The sequence below is a fragment of the Elephantulus edwardii genome, unplaced genomic scaffold, assembly GCF_000299155.1.
Source record: "Elephantulus edwardii isolate Elephantulus edwardi_28Jun2011 unplaced genomic scaffold, EleEdw1.0 scaffold00026, whole genome shotgun sequence".
NCBI classification, from domain to species: domain Eukaryota; kingdom Metazoa; phylum Chordata; class Mammalia; order Macroscelidea; family Macroscelididae; genus Elephantulus; species Elephantulus edwardii.
The window spans coordinates 23,587,974-23,602,456 of record NW_006399776.1 but is presented as its reverse complement, the minus strand read 5'-3'; the positions used below and the strand labels follow the sequence as shown (position 1 = coordinate 23,602,456).

Genomic DNA, 14,483 nt, shown 5'->3' with positions numbered 1-14,483 from the left:
GTGTTCAGACAAGTGCTTTCATTTGGCCAGCATGGACTAAGAAGCAAGGAGTGTTGGTGAAAAAAGTAACATTTAAGATATTTAAAAACTAAAAGGAACTTGGAATCCTGAGAAGAGTTTTTCAACAGAAGCATGTGCATGGGAGTCACCCCCTTCATCAGGCCTGTGAAGACCAGGTGGCCTCAAGGAAGGGTGACTTTTGACCTGAGGAAAGAGGTGGATAGAAGAAATTGCACAGGCCTTCACATCTAGAGGGGGAGAAAAGAGAAACTGGGTGGGAAGTCTGTCCCAGGAGGAGACTGGACACATAGCTGGGCACAGATAACCAGGATTTGAAGGAGGAAAGGAATGAAGTACTAAACTATTGGATATCTTCTCTTATAGGCCACCACTGTAGAGATGACCTTTTTGACCAAAGTGCTGCCTGGGTCCAGTTTAAGCCCTATGGAGGAAGGTCCAGAGCCCCCTAATCCTGGGCCAGAACCTGCACCTAGAAATAACCAGGCATCAGGTAAGGAATGGGGAACTCACTTCATAGAGTGGAAATAAACAGGAACCGAGCTCCATGAACCAAGAAGGTCTGAAGGTAATTGAAGCAAGAATCAGTTACCCTAGATAATGAGTGGGTAGGGTCTGGACTAAAGAAATGTTTCCTTCTCATTTCCTTTCTCTCTTCCTTAGGAGAAGGCCCTAACTTGATGCCAGAAGCCAGTCCAGATCCTCTTCCTGGGCCTCCCCCACCCGCAGCTGAAACCCCAGAGAAGCCCATGGGAAGCCCTGACCAACCCCCTTCTCCAGCTCCATCACCAATCTCCCGGCCTGATGTCCAAGCTGAAGAAATGGCTGCTCCAACCACCATGGCTGAGGAAGAAGAGGGGACTGTTGGGGATACTCGCCCTGCAGAGCCAGTTCCCCCTGACTCTCGTCATCCTCTGACCTATAGGAAGACCACCAACTTCGCCCTGGACAAATTTCTCGACCCTGCCCGGCCATATAAGTGCACTGTGTGTAAGGAGTCTTTCACACAGAAGAATATCCTCTTGGTTCATTATAATTCTGTCTCCCACCTTCATAAGATGAAGAAGGCTGCCATTGACCCCTCTGTCTCTGCCCGGGGAGAGGCTGGTGCCCCACCTACCACCACTGTTGCCACAGACAAGCCCTTTAAGTGCACAGTCTGCCGAGTCTCCTATAACCAGAGTTCCACACTGGAGATTCACATGAGGTCGGTTCTACATCAGACTCGCTCTAGAGGGGCCAAGACTGACACCAAGACTGAGGGTCCAGAGAAAGGCCAAGAAGAGCCCAAGGAAGGCGAGACTGAGGGGGAGGTGGGCACTGAAAAGAAGGTCCCTGACTCTGGAGGTTTTATATCTGGATTGCCCTTCTTGTCCCCTCCACCTCCTCCAATGGACCTCCACCGATTCCCAGCCCCACTCTTTACCCCACCAGTCCTTCCCCCCTTCCCTCTGGTCCCTGAATCACTGCTTAAGCTCCAGCAGCAACAGCTATTCCTGCCCTTCTACCTCCATGACCTCAAGGTGGCACCCAAGCTAGCACTGGCTGGGCCTGCACCTATGCTATCCCTGCCAGCTGCCACCCCTCCACCCCCACCCCCACCCTCCAAGGCTGAGCCTGCAGAGCAGGAGTGGGAGCGGCCCCCTATGACTGAAGAGGGGAATGAGATAGGGCCTTCCTCACCATCCCACCCAACACCCAATGAGGCAGCCCGCACCGCAGCCAAAGCTCTTCTGGAAAACTTTGGCTTTGAGCTGGTGATCCAATACAATGAAGGAAAGCAGGCTGTGCCCCCTCCCCCAGCTCCACCTCCTCCAGAGGCCCTGGGGGGTGGGGACAAGCTGGCCTGCGGGGCCTGTGGGAAACTCTTCTCCAATATGCTCATCCTCAAGACCCACGAGGAACATGTCCACCGCCGCTTTCTGCCCTTTGAGGCCTTGAGTCGTTATGCAGCTCAGTTTCGAAAGAGTTATGATAGTCTATACCCACCTCCTACTGAGCCCCCCAAGCCTCCTGATGGGACTCTTGATTCATCTACTCCCCAGCTGGGTCCATCCTTCTTGGTCCCAGAACCTGAAGCAGGGGGAACTTGCCCCCCTGAGGAGCGAAGCCGAGCAGGAGGTCGCTGGCCCCCAGAGGAGGAAGAAACCTCCAGAGGAAATTTCCCTCCCCTGGTGCCTGCAGGCCGACGATTCTCCAGAACCAAGTTCACAGAGTTCCAGACCCAAGCCTTGCAGTCTTTCTTTGAGACCAGTGCTTACCCCAAGGATGGAGAAGTGGAGCGGCTTGCAAGTCTCTTGGGCCTAGCTAGCCGTGTGGTGGTAGTTTGGTTCCAGAATGCCCGCCAGAAAGCACGGAAAAACGCTAGTGAGGGTGGGCCTATGCCAACTGGAGGAGGAACTGGGGGGACCTCTGGTTGTAGGCGCTGCCATACGACCTTCTCCTGTGTTTTTGAGTTAGTGCGACACCTCAAGAAATGCTATGATGATCAGCCCCCTGAAGAGGAGGAAGAAGAGGCAGAGAGAGGGGAGGAGGAGGAAGAAGAGGTAGTAGAAGAGGAAGAAGCAGAAGAGGAACAAGGCCTTGAACCCTCAGCAGGGCCCGAGGGTCTGTCACCAGAGCCTCCAGACAGTGAGGAGCTGAGCCAAGCTGAGGCAACCAAGCCAGAAGACAGAGAGCCTGAAGGGAAGGCTCCGGCCTCTCCCTCCCCAGCTCCAGCCCATACCTGTGACCAGTGCAGCATGTCCTTCCCCAGTCAGGACCTCCTGACCAGTCACCGAAGACTACATTTCCTGCCACCTGTACAGCCCAGTGCTCCCCCACACCTGATGGACCTGCCCTTACTTGTGTTTGGGGAGCGTAATCCTCTGGTGCCAGGCACTCCATCAGTGCCAGGGCCACCCCTCAAACGAAAGCATGAAGACGGCAGCCTGTCTCCAACGGGCAGTGAAGTGGGAGGCGGAGGGGAGGGCGAGCCACCCAGGGACAAGCGTCTCCGCACAACCATCCTGCCTGAGCAGCTGGAAATCCTATACCGTTGGTACATGCAGGACTCCAACCCAACACGCAAGATGCTTGACTGCATCTCAGAGGAGGTGGGGCTCAAAAAGCGAGTGGTACAGGTCTGGTTCCAGAACACCAGGGCCCGGGAGAGAAAAGGCCAGTTTCGAAGCACCCCTGGGGGGCTTCCCAGTCCTGCAATCAAACCCCCTGTCACATCCACTCCAGCACCATTCCCCAAATTCAATCTCTTGTTGGGCAAAGTAGATGATGGGGTTGGGAAGGAGACTCCAAAGAGGGAAGTACCTGCTTTTCCATACCCCCCAGTCACTGCTGCTGGGCCCCTGCCTTTCCTACCACCAGGGAAAGAAGCCACCACTCCAACACCAGAGCCACCTCTACCTCTTCCACCTCCTCCTCCACCCAGTGAAGATGAAGGCCCAGAGGAACTGTCTAAAGCTTCTCCAGAGAGTGAGGCTTGCAGTCCCTCTGCAGGGGACCTAAGCGATTCATCAGCTTCTAGCCTGGCTGAACCAGAGTCTCCTTTGGCTGGAGGGACCAATGGAGGAGCAGGAGGTGGGACTGGGGTTCCTGATGGAATGGGGCAACGGCGCTACAGGACCCAAATGAGCAGCTTGCAGTTGAAGATCATGAAGGCCTGCTATGAAGCCTACCGCACCCCCACCATGCAGGAATGTGAAGTGCTGGGCGAGGAGATTGGGCTGCCCAAGAGAGTCATCCAGGTCTGGTTCCAGAATGCTCGTGCCAAGGAGAAGAAGGCCAAACTGCAGGGGGCAGCAGCTGGGGGTCCTGGGAGCAGCACTGAGGGCCCTTTGGGAGCCCAGCGCACTGACTGCCCCTACTGTGATGTCAAATACGATTTCTATGTCTCCTGCCGAGGCCATCTCTTTTCCCGCCAGCACCTGGCCAAGCTCAAGGAGGCAGTCCGGGCACAGCTAAAGAGTGAAAACAAGTGCTATGACTTAGCCCCGGCACCTGAGGCGCCCTCAGCAACGAAGGCCCCACCAACCACCACACCTACTTCTGTACCCCTTGGAGCTGCCCCAACCTTGCCTCGCCTGGCCCCCGTCCTCTTGTCTGGCTCAGCTTTGACCCAGCCCCCACTGGGCAGCTTAGCTCCTTTCAATTCAGGTGAGTTGGGAAGTTGGGAGAAGTTGAACTTCAAGGGCAGGTCTCTTGGCTTTTCATCTGCAACCTTCTCCAGAGGGCTACCTTTGCTTCAGGGTCTTGGAAGACGGAGGTAGTGGGGAAGGGAAGTAGAAGTCAGGTGGTGGAAATGAATGAACACAGATCTAGCACAAGTAGAACAGAGTAGCTAATCTATCATGTCTTTTCGTATTCCTAGGCCCTGCAGCCTCCTCAGGCCTCCTTGGCCTCGCCCCTTCAGTCCTGCCTGCTACCACAGTGGTCCAGAATGCTGGCCCAGGCCGCTCCTTACCTCAAAGACCTGTGCCTGAGCAAACCAACACCTCCACAGCAGGCACCACTGACCCTGTCCCAGGCCTGCCAACGGAACCCTCAGGGGACAAGGTCTCTGGTGAGCGAAAGCCAGTCACAACTCCCACCAATTCCTCCACTGACGCCCTCAAGAACCTCAAAGCATTGAAAGCTACTGTCCCAGCTCTGCTGGGGGGCCAGTTCCTGCCCTTCCCACTTCCTCCTGCAGGGGGAGCAGCACCGCCAGCTGTCTTTGGCCCCCAGCTGCAGGGGGCTTACTTCCAACAGCTCTACGGTATGAAGAAGGGGCTATTTCCCATGAACCCCGTGATACCTCAGACCCTCATTGGGCTACTCCCCAATGCCCTCCTCCAGCCACCACCCCAGGCCCCTGAGCCCACAGCCACAGCTCCTCCAAAGCCACCTGAACTGCCCGCTCCAGGGGAGGGGGAGGCCGGTGAGACCGACGAGCTGCTGATAGGCAGCGCTGGCATCTCCACCGTGGACGTGACCCACCGCTACCTGTGCCGCCAGTGCAAGATGGCATTTGATGGGGAGGCACCCGCCATTGCCCACCAAAGATCCTTCTGCTTCTTTGGACGGGGGCCAGGGGGTTCTATACCCCCGCCGCTGCGGGTGCCCGTCTGTACCTACCACTGCCTGGCGTGTGAGGTGCTGCTGAGTGGGCGTGAAGCCCTGGCCTCCCACCTGCGCTCCTCGGCTCACAGGCGCAAGGCAGCCCCAGCCCCAGGGGGCCCTCCCACCATCACTGTCACCAACGCTGCCACTGCTGCCACAGCTGCTGTGGCTTTTGCCAAAGAGGAAGCAAGATTACCTCACACGGACTCCAACCCAAAAACTACTACTACCTCTACACTTCTAGCTTTATAAACAGATAAACCAAGATGGGGACAGAGTGGAGGGCTTCAGGGCTCCCTCTCTACCCAAAGGGTGTTTGGTGGGAGTTCAAATCCCTCACCCCAACCCTTGGCTCCGCCCACCTCATGGGAACCTTTCAATTCCCACTCTCAGTGGGCTCAACGCACCCCACCTCCAGCAGAGTCCTGCCTCCTCCCCTGCCCCCACAGCCACTCTAATCCAAATCCTCCTTGCAGATACACCCCTTGCCCCCAGGTCTTTTTAGACACACCCATCTTGTCATCCCAGTTATTCATACATGTGTCCCCTGCCCACCACACATCTATTCCACCTTCCTTCAACCTTTCTCCACTGAATTCCCAGCACTCCCATATCGCCTGTAAACACGGGTGTGAATGCGCACACATATGTTAGCCCATGCAGTTCTACTGACTGAGAAACACCAAAAGAGAGAAGGCAAAAGAAAACCCAAGACAAAGGGGCAAAGAAGAGACCATGCCACTCCCCCCGCCCTTCCCCCTTGTCTAGAGCACCACACCGCTCACGAACTTTCCAAATACCCAGTGACTCCCAAAGTTGGAGCCTGGGATGGGCAGGGAGCCCACCAAACTAACCAAACTTGAGGTTGGCAGGGGAAGCAGTGTACCCAGCTCACTCAACCCCTTCTCAATGAGGAGACCCTGCGGCCTGGACTTTAAGGGAAGCCGCCGCCGTCAGGAATCCCTCTGCCAACCCTACCCTGCACCCTGGGAACTGCAGTAACTTATTCTCAAAGGCTTTAAACACAGAGATCCTCTCAGCAGCCGTGGGCCCGCTTCTTGTCCCAGTTCTGCCAAGTGGAGGGCTTTCAGCCTCTGGGACCAGCACTGCCCACCAACGGCAAATCCAAAGTTCTTAGAAAAAAAAAAAAAACAAAAACTGAAACACATACAACCAAAAAAATAAGCGCGAGAGCGCACCCCATGCGCAAAAGAGCGAGATGGAAAGACAGATTGAGACCAGAGGAATGAACTAAAGAAAAACATAAACTTGGTACAAAAATACAGAAAAAAAAAGAAAAACTCTTCCAACAAACAAGTGTTTTTTCTCCTCTTTGTGTCACTCCTCACCCCTATTTTAAGAGTATCTTTAAACCACCTAACTATGAAGCTCAAATGGCTTTAATTCCTTGCCATACATATGTCTGGTGATTGATCCTCCAGGCACCGAACCTAGCCTGTCTTCTCCTAGCCAGGCCTTGTATCAGAGAGGCAGGAGCTGGTAACTGGGAAAGAGCATGAAGTCCATCTTTGGTCGCTAAATTGAGTATTTTAACAGGCTAGCAAACAACCCTTTTTTCTAGAAGTGAGTGTAACTGCCTAAAGTATCTTGGTAGTTCCAGAAGGAAAGAGTGGACTGGGCAATTTGGTTTCTGAATCTTGGACATGCCTCCCTTTTGGCCACCACCATTTCTCCTCATTTACTTCCTCACAAATCTTTACTCCTAATTTCCTTCTTATAGGCCCCTTCACATTTCTTCCACTTCTTGGACCTTCTTTGCCCTTGCTAAAGCCTTTGTTTGCTGTTTGCTTTTCTCCCTCATTCTCTTGTTTCTTATATTCCTACATATCACAGCCCACAGCTGCTAGAAGCATTCTTAAAGAAATTAGGGCATGTCCATAGGCAAAAAAAAAAAGAATCTTAGATTGGGTGATATCACCAGGGGAACCAACAAAAGAGGAATCATCTAGGAGAAGTTCCTCACCCAAAGACTTCTGGCCTTTGTAACCACAAGCAGGAGTGTGTTTTATGTTAGCAAAGAAAACCTGCAAAAAATAACCCATGCCCTCCACACAGTTTCTCCTATTCTTATATGTAAGAGCTCTCCTTCCCTGTTTTCCCTCCTTCAGGCTGCTTTTACTACTATTTTGCACTCAAAGCAAGCCATCCTTGGGATTTAGGTTTTCCAGTTTCTCAGTCCCATATTCTGTAAAGGTTAATACTGAAGCAATGGCTTATGTGTAGAAAAGATGAGAGGGAGGAAAATTCAGCTCAGTCCCTGGGTCCCATCTATTTTTTATCTTATTTCCAGTCCTACTCATACTAAAATTTAAAAATTCTATCTTCAGATCAGGAGTGGGTATAATTAACTATTCTGATGATACCAAAAAGATGCCAGTTACAAATGTTGGCAATAAGGGGAAATGACCCACCGTGGTCTTGTTATTGCCACTGTTTACCCGCCTCTCAATCTCTTTCTTGCTCCCCTTCCTCCCTATATCTTTCTCTCTCCCATTGGAATTCTGTGTGTAAAACTATTTTCTTAGCAGCAGGCTTTTCATTCTGCTTTCTGGGAATGGAACTTTGTAAAAGGTTGAAAACAAAAAAATCCACTGCTATTGAGTCAGAATAGACTCACAGCTGACCCTCCATTGGGTTTCTGAGGCTGTAAACGGCACAGGAGGAGACCACTCATAATATCTCCTATGGAGACGCTGGTGGGTTTGAACCCCCAGAGAGGCATAACCTTTGGGTTAGCAGCACAACGTCCTATGGATGGCATCATAAAAATTAGAACAATAAGAAAAACAGGAAACATTTTCAAGAAAACCTTAGCAAACACTTAGCATTATTCTAGGGATTTACAGTCAAGGTAGGTTTGCTTTACGTTGACCTATAAAGGGGTTCAAGTAGACAGAAATACCCTTCTGCTAACCCACCAACACACTTTCTCTCATACCCCAATACCCTGGCTTGGCAACACCATGTACATTCCCAGTAGGAGACAGGAGCTGACTGACTCTAAATTGTACTCACCTGAGACCTTCTACTGTGGGAGCAAAAGCCAGCTGGGCTGACTGCTGAGTTAGAGAAATCAGCATGCTTTTTGAGGGAGTTGCATCCCAAACTGTCAGTGACTGGCAGCATTCTTTTCCAATCCTTTCCTCAGGCCAGAAGTCCTCTGCAGCAGCATTCTGACTCCAGGAAGAGGTGTTCTGTGGGCTGCTGTGGTGGGCAGACAGCTGGGTTAGCACAGTCTTCTGCAGAATGCCAAATCACCAGGATTAAATCACGTTGCTTCCCCTCTAGAGTATAACAACCCCAAAAGAATCTGGCATGTCAACAACACAGCCATTTCCCAAAACCCTCAAGTGAGCCTTTTACTGTTCGTGATGAAGTTTCAGGATTTCTAAAAAGGCATCCAAATTCTGATTTCCCCTACTGTTAGGTTCAGTAGATGGCAGGAAATAGAAATTACTTTGGTTATCTTTGGTGTAAAGGAAAGTCAACATAAGGATGGCTTGAGGTACCCAATACACAACCAGGCACAAAAGCCCGCTAGAAGAACAAGAGAAAATCTGAAGTCTTTGTGGTCCCATGGAACAAACTGCAAAAGGACCAAAGCCAAAATCTGTTCTTCCTTTACACCTCCAGTCCCAGGAGTGTATACACTACTTGCAGAAGTGTGCACAAGAGCAAAAACAAGGCCAGTTAGTCCACGAAGAAGAACATCACCTGTTTAGTTAATTCTATTTGTTTCTTAGTCACTTCCAAGACATCAGTTCTGATTCTGCCTGCCCTCTATCAGGTCTCTGGTGCTGTAAATCTGAACAGGAGTAGACTGTCCACTTTTCCCCTAGGAGCAACTGGGGGATTCAAACCACTGCTTTTTTAGTTAACAGAACACCACACTACCGAGTATGCCACCAGAGTTTCGGCCTTATCACAGATACCCCAAAACATCCATCACTTTGCTCTTTTCCTATTTGGGGCTAGTAGTACAACACACTATGGACTATGTCACCAGAGTTTCTCTTTTCCCTGTTCTATCACACATTTTATCCACTTGTCATTCATCCCTATGTAGCTGTTCATACCTGAAATCTAGAGCTTTTTGTATATTTAATAGCACCTAAGAAACAACCAAATATTACCTTAGAAGCAGTAGTACAAGCAAGCCAAAAGCCCTATTGAAATGCATTAAAATTCCAGAAAATATGGAACCTGTAAGCATTTAGACAGAAGAAACATGCTTGCAGAACCATCACCTACATAAACTTTCTTAAGTAGAAACACCCTCGAATAAATACTCATTTTCCTTATATGACAATTGGTAGGGCAAGTTTATAAATAGAAATTCAAGGGAAAATCAAGAGAGGTTACTAAATGTTGAGCACAAACCTATTCTGGAGTGTGATGATGTGGCTCAGGGAGAAATCAAGGAAAGGTAGAAGGGGAAAAAAGAAGTAGGTAGGAGAAAACAAAACACAAAGTAGTTAGGGGGGTAGGAAAAGAAGAGGAGGTAGGAGAAATCACAAGAAAACCTTTGGGGAGATTCATAATACCATCCTGAAGTACAAGGATAAATTGGGCTGGAACCTGTGCAATAGGAAGGGCCAGACACTGTGGGACCCTTTCTCTCTTATATGTGGTGGGAAACTCAGACCATCAGTTAGAAGAAACTAATCAGACACTTGTAAGCCATGGTGATGGTGGCAGCTTTTAAGGCATGATGGGAGTGGTGGTGGTACCTACTCATAGCGGAACTGACAGCAGTTATTTAGAGGCTGTGAATTGCATGAGAGGAAGCTGCCCATTTTTCTCTTGCAGAGCAGCTGGTAGGTCTGAACTGGCTGCCTTTGGGTTGGCAGCGCAAGTAGAACTCCCTGTTAAAAGCCCCGGGAGTGTAATTTCTGGAGGACTGAGTTATCATGAAGGAGTTACAAAGGAAGAACATTTCTATTCCTAGAAAGCACTTACTACTATGAGAAACACTGTAAACCCAGCTTCAGGATACTACAGGATTATAGCCTGGATATATTATGAAAATATTTAAAAGGAAAAGACATTTGTAGGATACCTAAACCATGGCTTATCAAATTTAGAGAAAGATATGAAGTAAATTAGTAAGGAAAGGTTTTGTTGGGATAGACTATACTTTATGAGAAGAACATATAACAGGGTAAGGACCAACACAGTCACTTCACTTTATATAAAGTATAGACCAGGGTATAATATCATTATTCTCTGCCAACAATCTGAACCTAGCGTTTCTTACAGCTTCCCATTCATGGAGAAACATCTGGCTAAAAACTAGTGGGACAGCAGGTTCAGTGATTACAGGCTGACCAGAAAGGTGAACCTGGTTCAAGAGGGATTGGAAAGGTGATGCATCAATTGAGACCGACTAATAACCACACCCAATCATATGCACATGCTTGCACAAATGACAGCTAACACACCTAACACACCAGAACAAGTAATTGGTAGGAGCTTGGCAATGCCCCATACCCTCAGTCCCTCCCTTATACTACTTGCACTATGTATTCTTTTGTTGTTGTTGTTGTTGCTGTGCCCAGTCGATCAGTGCGGACTGGTACAGGAGGAGACTGCTCCTCCTTCTCTAGTGAAGCGTCTGGTGGATTCAAACTGTGCACCTTTGGGATTGAAGCACAGCTTCTTGCCACTACACCATGTTTTCTTAACTCAGAAGATGATCTTTACTCTGCTCACTCTTTGCTATCCACACCAAATACTCTACCAACAGTATCATCCACAACTTGTAGGCTAGCCCTGTCCTCTGCTGATCCCTACTGCCACTATCCTGGAAAGAAGTATGATCAAGATCTACCCTGTACCCAGCCACAAAATTCACACAAATATGACTAGACTATAGAGAAAAATTTGGCACTATTCCTAGCCTAGTTCTCAATGGTGTTTTATTTTATGGTTTTAGAAACATATAACACATAAAGAGCCACCCATCAGAATCAGAGGGTGAAAAAGGAGAATTTTGCAAATGCTCCCTTAGGGATTCTTCTGTGATACTACCATCACTTAGAATCCCCATTTTAACATTATATTTTCCTCATATGACCTCACAATATCTGCTTTTCTTCTAGCTATCCCTACCCATGACATATACTTATCCAACAACACATTATCATATATATATGACAGCATAAAGGCATGACTCAGACTAGATCAACTAAGTGATCTACAAGGTGACAGCCATATTTTAGAACAGTGTTTCTCAAAGTTTCGTTCACAGAGCACCTGCATCATGGTCACCTAGGTGCTTATTTAAATTGTACATTTCAGAATCATACCTCAAATCAACTGAACCAGAAACTTCTCTGTGTTGAGTTTAAGACCTACTGGCTTGGAAAATCAACCCCATATATACATCTGCCACCTGTTCCCACTCTTCTGTACTCACAGACCAACCCTGTCACACTAGGTGCTATCACACAGTGGTTGAATATCAGATTTATCTTCTTCAAAACTCTGATATCACTCTCATCTCCAATATAATGGAAACATGTGCTTTCTCCTTATATCATCTGTTCTTGACCAGGAGAAAAAGATACATTATCCACTCATCCCCATGGTCCAATATCTCACCGTTCTCGTCTCTGCTGTGAAAGTCACCTCACTTCTGAAGTTGCCATACACATCCAAAGATGCTGACATCAGAAATCTCCCAGCCCTGGGCTGCTCAGCTCTTCAAGGACAATGGGCTTCTTCCCTTTGTGTAAGTTCTATTTCCCACTGCAGCTACGCAGCAATCCACCAATATCATGCGGACCCAAATTTCGGCTCAAAGGTCTTTCGAATCACTGACCCACAGCTCCCGACTACCTAAGAAAGGACAGACCCACTTGCTAGACGTTTTTCTAGGCAAGGGCCCAAGATTCAGTTTTATGGGGTTTCCAGTGGAATTCATTGCCTCTGGACATTGAAGGTAGTATCTATGTTGGGCATTCTTCTCATTGGGGTCTATCACTCTGTCAGGATTCATTATTGCTAATCCTCAATCTCCTTTCCAGAGGTGGATTTTAAAGATAGAGAAATTTCTCAATCTCCCAGGCTGCCATTTGAGGAATTTCTAAATACAATCTTCCTGACATCTGCCTCCCTCTTCAGGGTTAGAGCACCTCTCATCTTTCTAGGACCATTACTGACTATGGGCATTTCTTAAAAAAAAAATTATTATTAATTTCAATGAAAGTTTACAGAGACTTTGGATTTCCATTCATTCATTGTTGTACTTTTCTCCCCTCCCAACCCTCTGACTATGGGCATTTCAACAAGCAAGAAAGAACTTGTTCTTCTCAATCACAGTTCAGTCAAAAATGACACAAAGTAGAATTAAATACCCACATGTATATACCACCTACCACCCAACAGCGAGGCCTGAGAGGCTTTCCTCCATACTTCTTCCTTATCTCTTTTGGTACCATCTTTTTTATGACATCATAGCTCTCTACGCTATCATTTTGTCCTTCTGGGGTTTTTCTTTCCTTCATGCTCAAGAAGGGTATACTTCACTGGCCTGAAGTCCAGGATGCTGCTCTAGCCTGGATCTCTGCCTTCTGTGCTCTGATTTTCCTTTGATTAAAATTTCTCTGATCAAAAACTGAGTGTAATATCATATCAAATCCTTTTTTTGGGGTCAGCTGACGGTCGGCTAGAGGAGGCTGTCTAATTGGGAGAAGGGCTGAGTTGGGATTGTCTGGAAAGCATTGACTCAGCCCAGCTGTCAAGAGTGTCCTCTCATACCCCTTCCCAGAACAGAGCTCCACCCAGTGCTTGGCACTCCTATGTGCACCAACCTTTCTCTCACTGCCGCGAAGTGGCGGTCGCGAGCATGTCTGATGGCCTTGGGTTTGCCGCAGAACCAGGATCTGAGACACTGTTCACATGCCAGTGCAGCACTGCCAAGTATGGCAGTATCCAGTTGGTTGGGTGCCAAGCAGTAGGACCCAGGTGGTGACAGAGATGAAAAAGGAGAGGGGAAAGGGAGGGGGAGAGAAGACCAGGGAGAAAATCAGATAACCTCACTTGTTAGAGTGAAGAGTCCAAATGGAACCTGCAGAAAGGTGCCCTTCCCATTCGAGATCCTAGTCCAGCAAGCAAGCCCTTCCCTCCCCCACTGTGCCCGCCAGAGTGACATATACAGACCAGGCGTGAGGATTTGGCCCTGTTCAGCAGGGAACTGGCTGAGGGCCAGGCAGGACTGCCAGACGCTCTCCATGTTTTCTCCTTGGGGTCTTGGCAATGGCGCGCTTCTTCCTTTGTGTCCTCATGTCTCTCCCCGTATGTTCCATTCCCCAAGTCTAAGAGGGGCCAAGGAACCGGGAAGGAGGTCCTAGCAGGAAAGTCTGTTCTTTCAAATGACACACAAACATCCCCGTCCCCATATCTTGCTCCTTCTCACTTTGACACACCAACCCTTTCTACCAAGTTGGCAACAGCACCACTACCCTCCTCTGTTGCACACAATGTGAGAGGATTCCCGGGCAGTTCCAGTGCCCACCTTTGCTGTCTCCTTAAATGCTCTGACAAAGGGCCATACTATCAGCCCAAATGATACCTTCCTTGGTGGCAATGGTACAATGCCTTCTCCCTGGTTCCTACCCTCTTTCTTGGCACTTCCCTGGCTACTCACTCACCCTATTGCTTTACTTTACCAGGCTTGATGAGAACTAACCACCTCACAGTCCAACCATTTCTCAGAATTGAGCTTCTAGAAGAAGCGCAACATCAGCAATACATCCTAGCCCCTCCTCCCCCCCTCCAAGTCCCTTATCCCTTTGCCCCAGATCAGGGCACCAGACTGACAGATGTAATGCCAACAGCTCCTATGTATTGAGCCTTCCTTCAGAACACTAGAATTCCTGCCGCTGTCCCCCAACCCCCCAGCCCCATTTGCCGCCTCCCATTTCCGCGGGCACAAGGGTGGCAGCTGCAGTGCCAACGCCTGTAAACAGGCAGTATGAAGCAACTCATGCCCCCTCTTTGCCCCTCCCAGGTCCCAAACCTCTCCCCTTCTTCCTCTATGCTATCCTTCTGTCCTTCTGGTTGGGCACTGGATTGGCAACCGCAATGCCAACCCCCACCCCATGCCCAGGAGGCTTACATACAGCACGCGCGTATGCGTACATGTACACGCAAACACACACATACACACACACAGCCCCATGAGTGCCAGGCAGCGGTGGCAGACACGCAGCAATGCATAGTGACTGGTACCCGAGGAGGCAGCCAGATTCGGCACCTGATCCAGCACCCGTTTGGGATTGGGTGGGTAGGCGGGCAGGCGGGCGGAGGGGTGATGGAGGCAGACGATGGCCCTAGGTTGGCAG

The 14,483-nt window shown here is 49.3% G+C and overlaps 1 protein-coding gene across 1 annotated transcript in view; it reads left to right on the top strand.

Moving 5' to 3' along the window:
- Positions 1 to 6,427, top strand: part of ZFHX2 (zinc finger homeobox 2) — a 33,817-nt gene extending 27,390 nt beyond the window's left edge. Inside the window, exons 8-10 of the mRNA XM_006883152.1 lie at positions 385 to 511; positions 685 to 4,170; positions 4,385 to 6,427. Coding sequence (XP_006883214.1) covers positions 385 to 511; positions 685 to 4,170; positions 4,385 to 5,367 — 4,596 coding nt within the window. The 3' untranslated portion in view covers positions 5,368 to 6,427. The remainder of the gene's footprint in view (positions 1 to 384; positions 512 to 684; positions 4,171 to 4,384) is intronic.
- Positions 6,428 to 14,483: the final 8,056 nt, after the last annotated feature.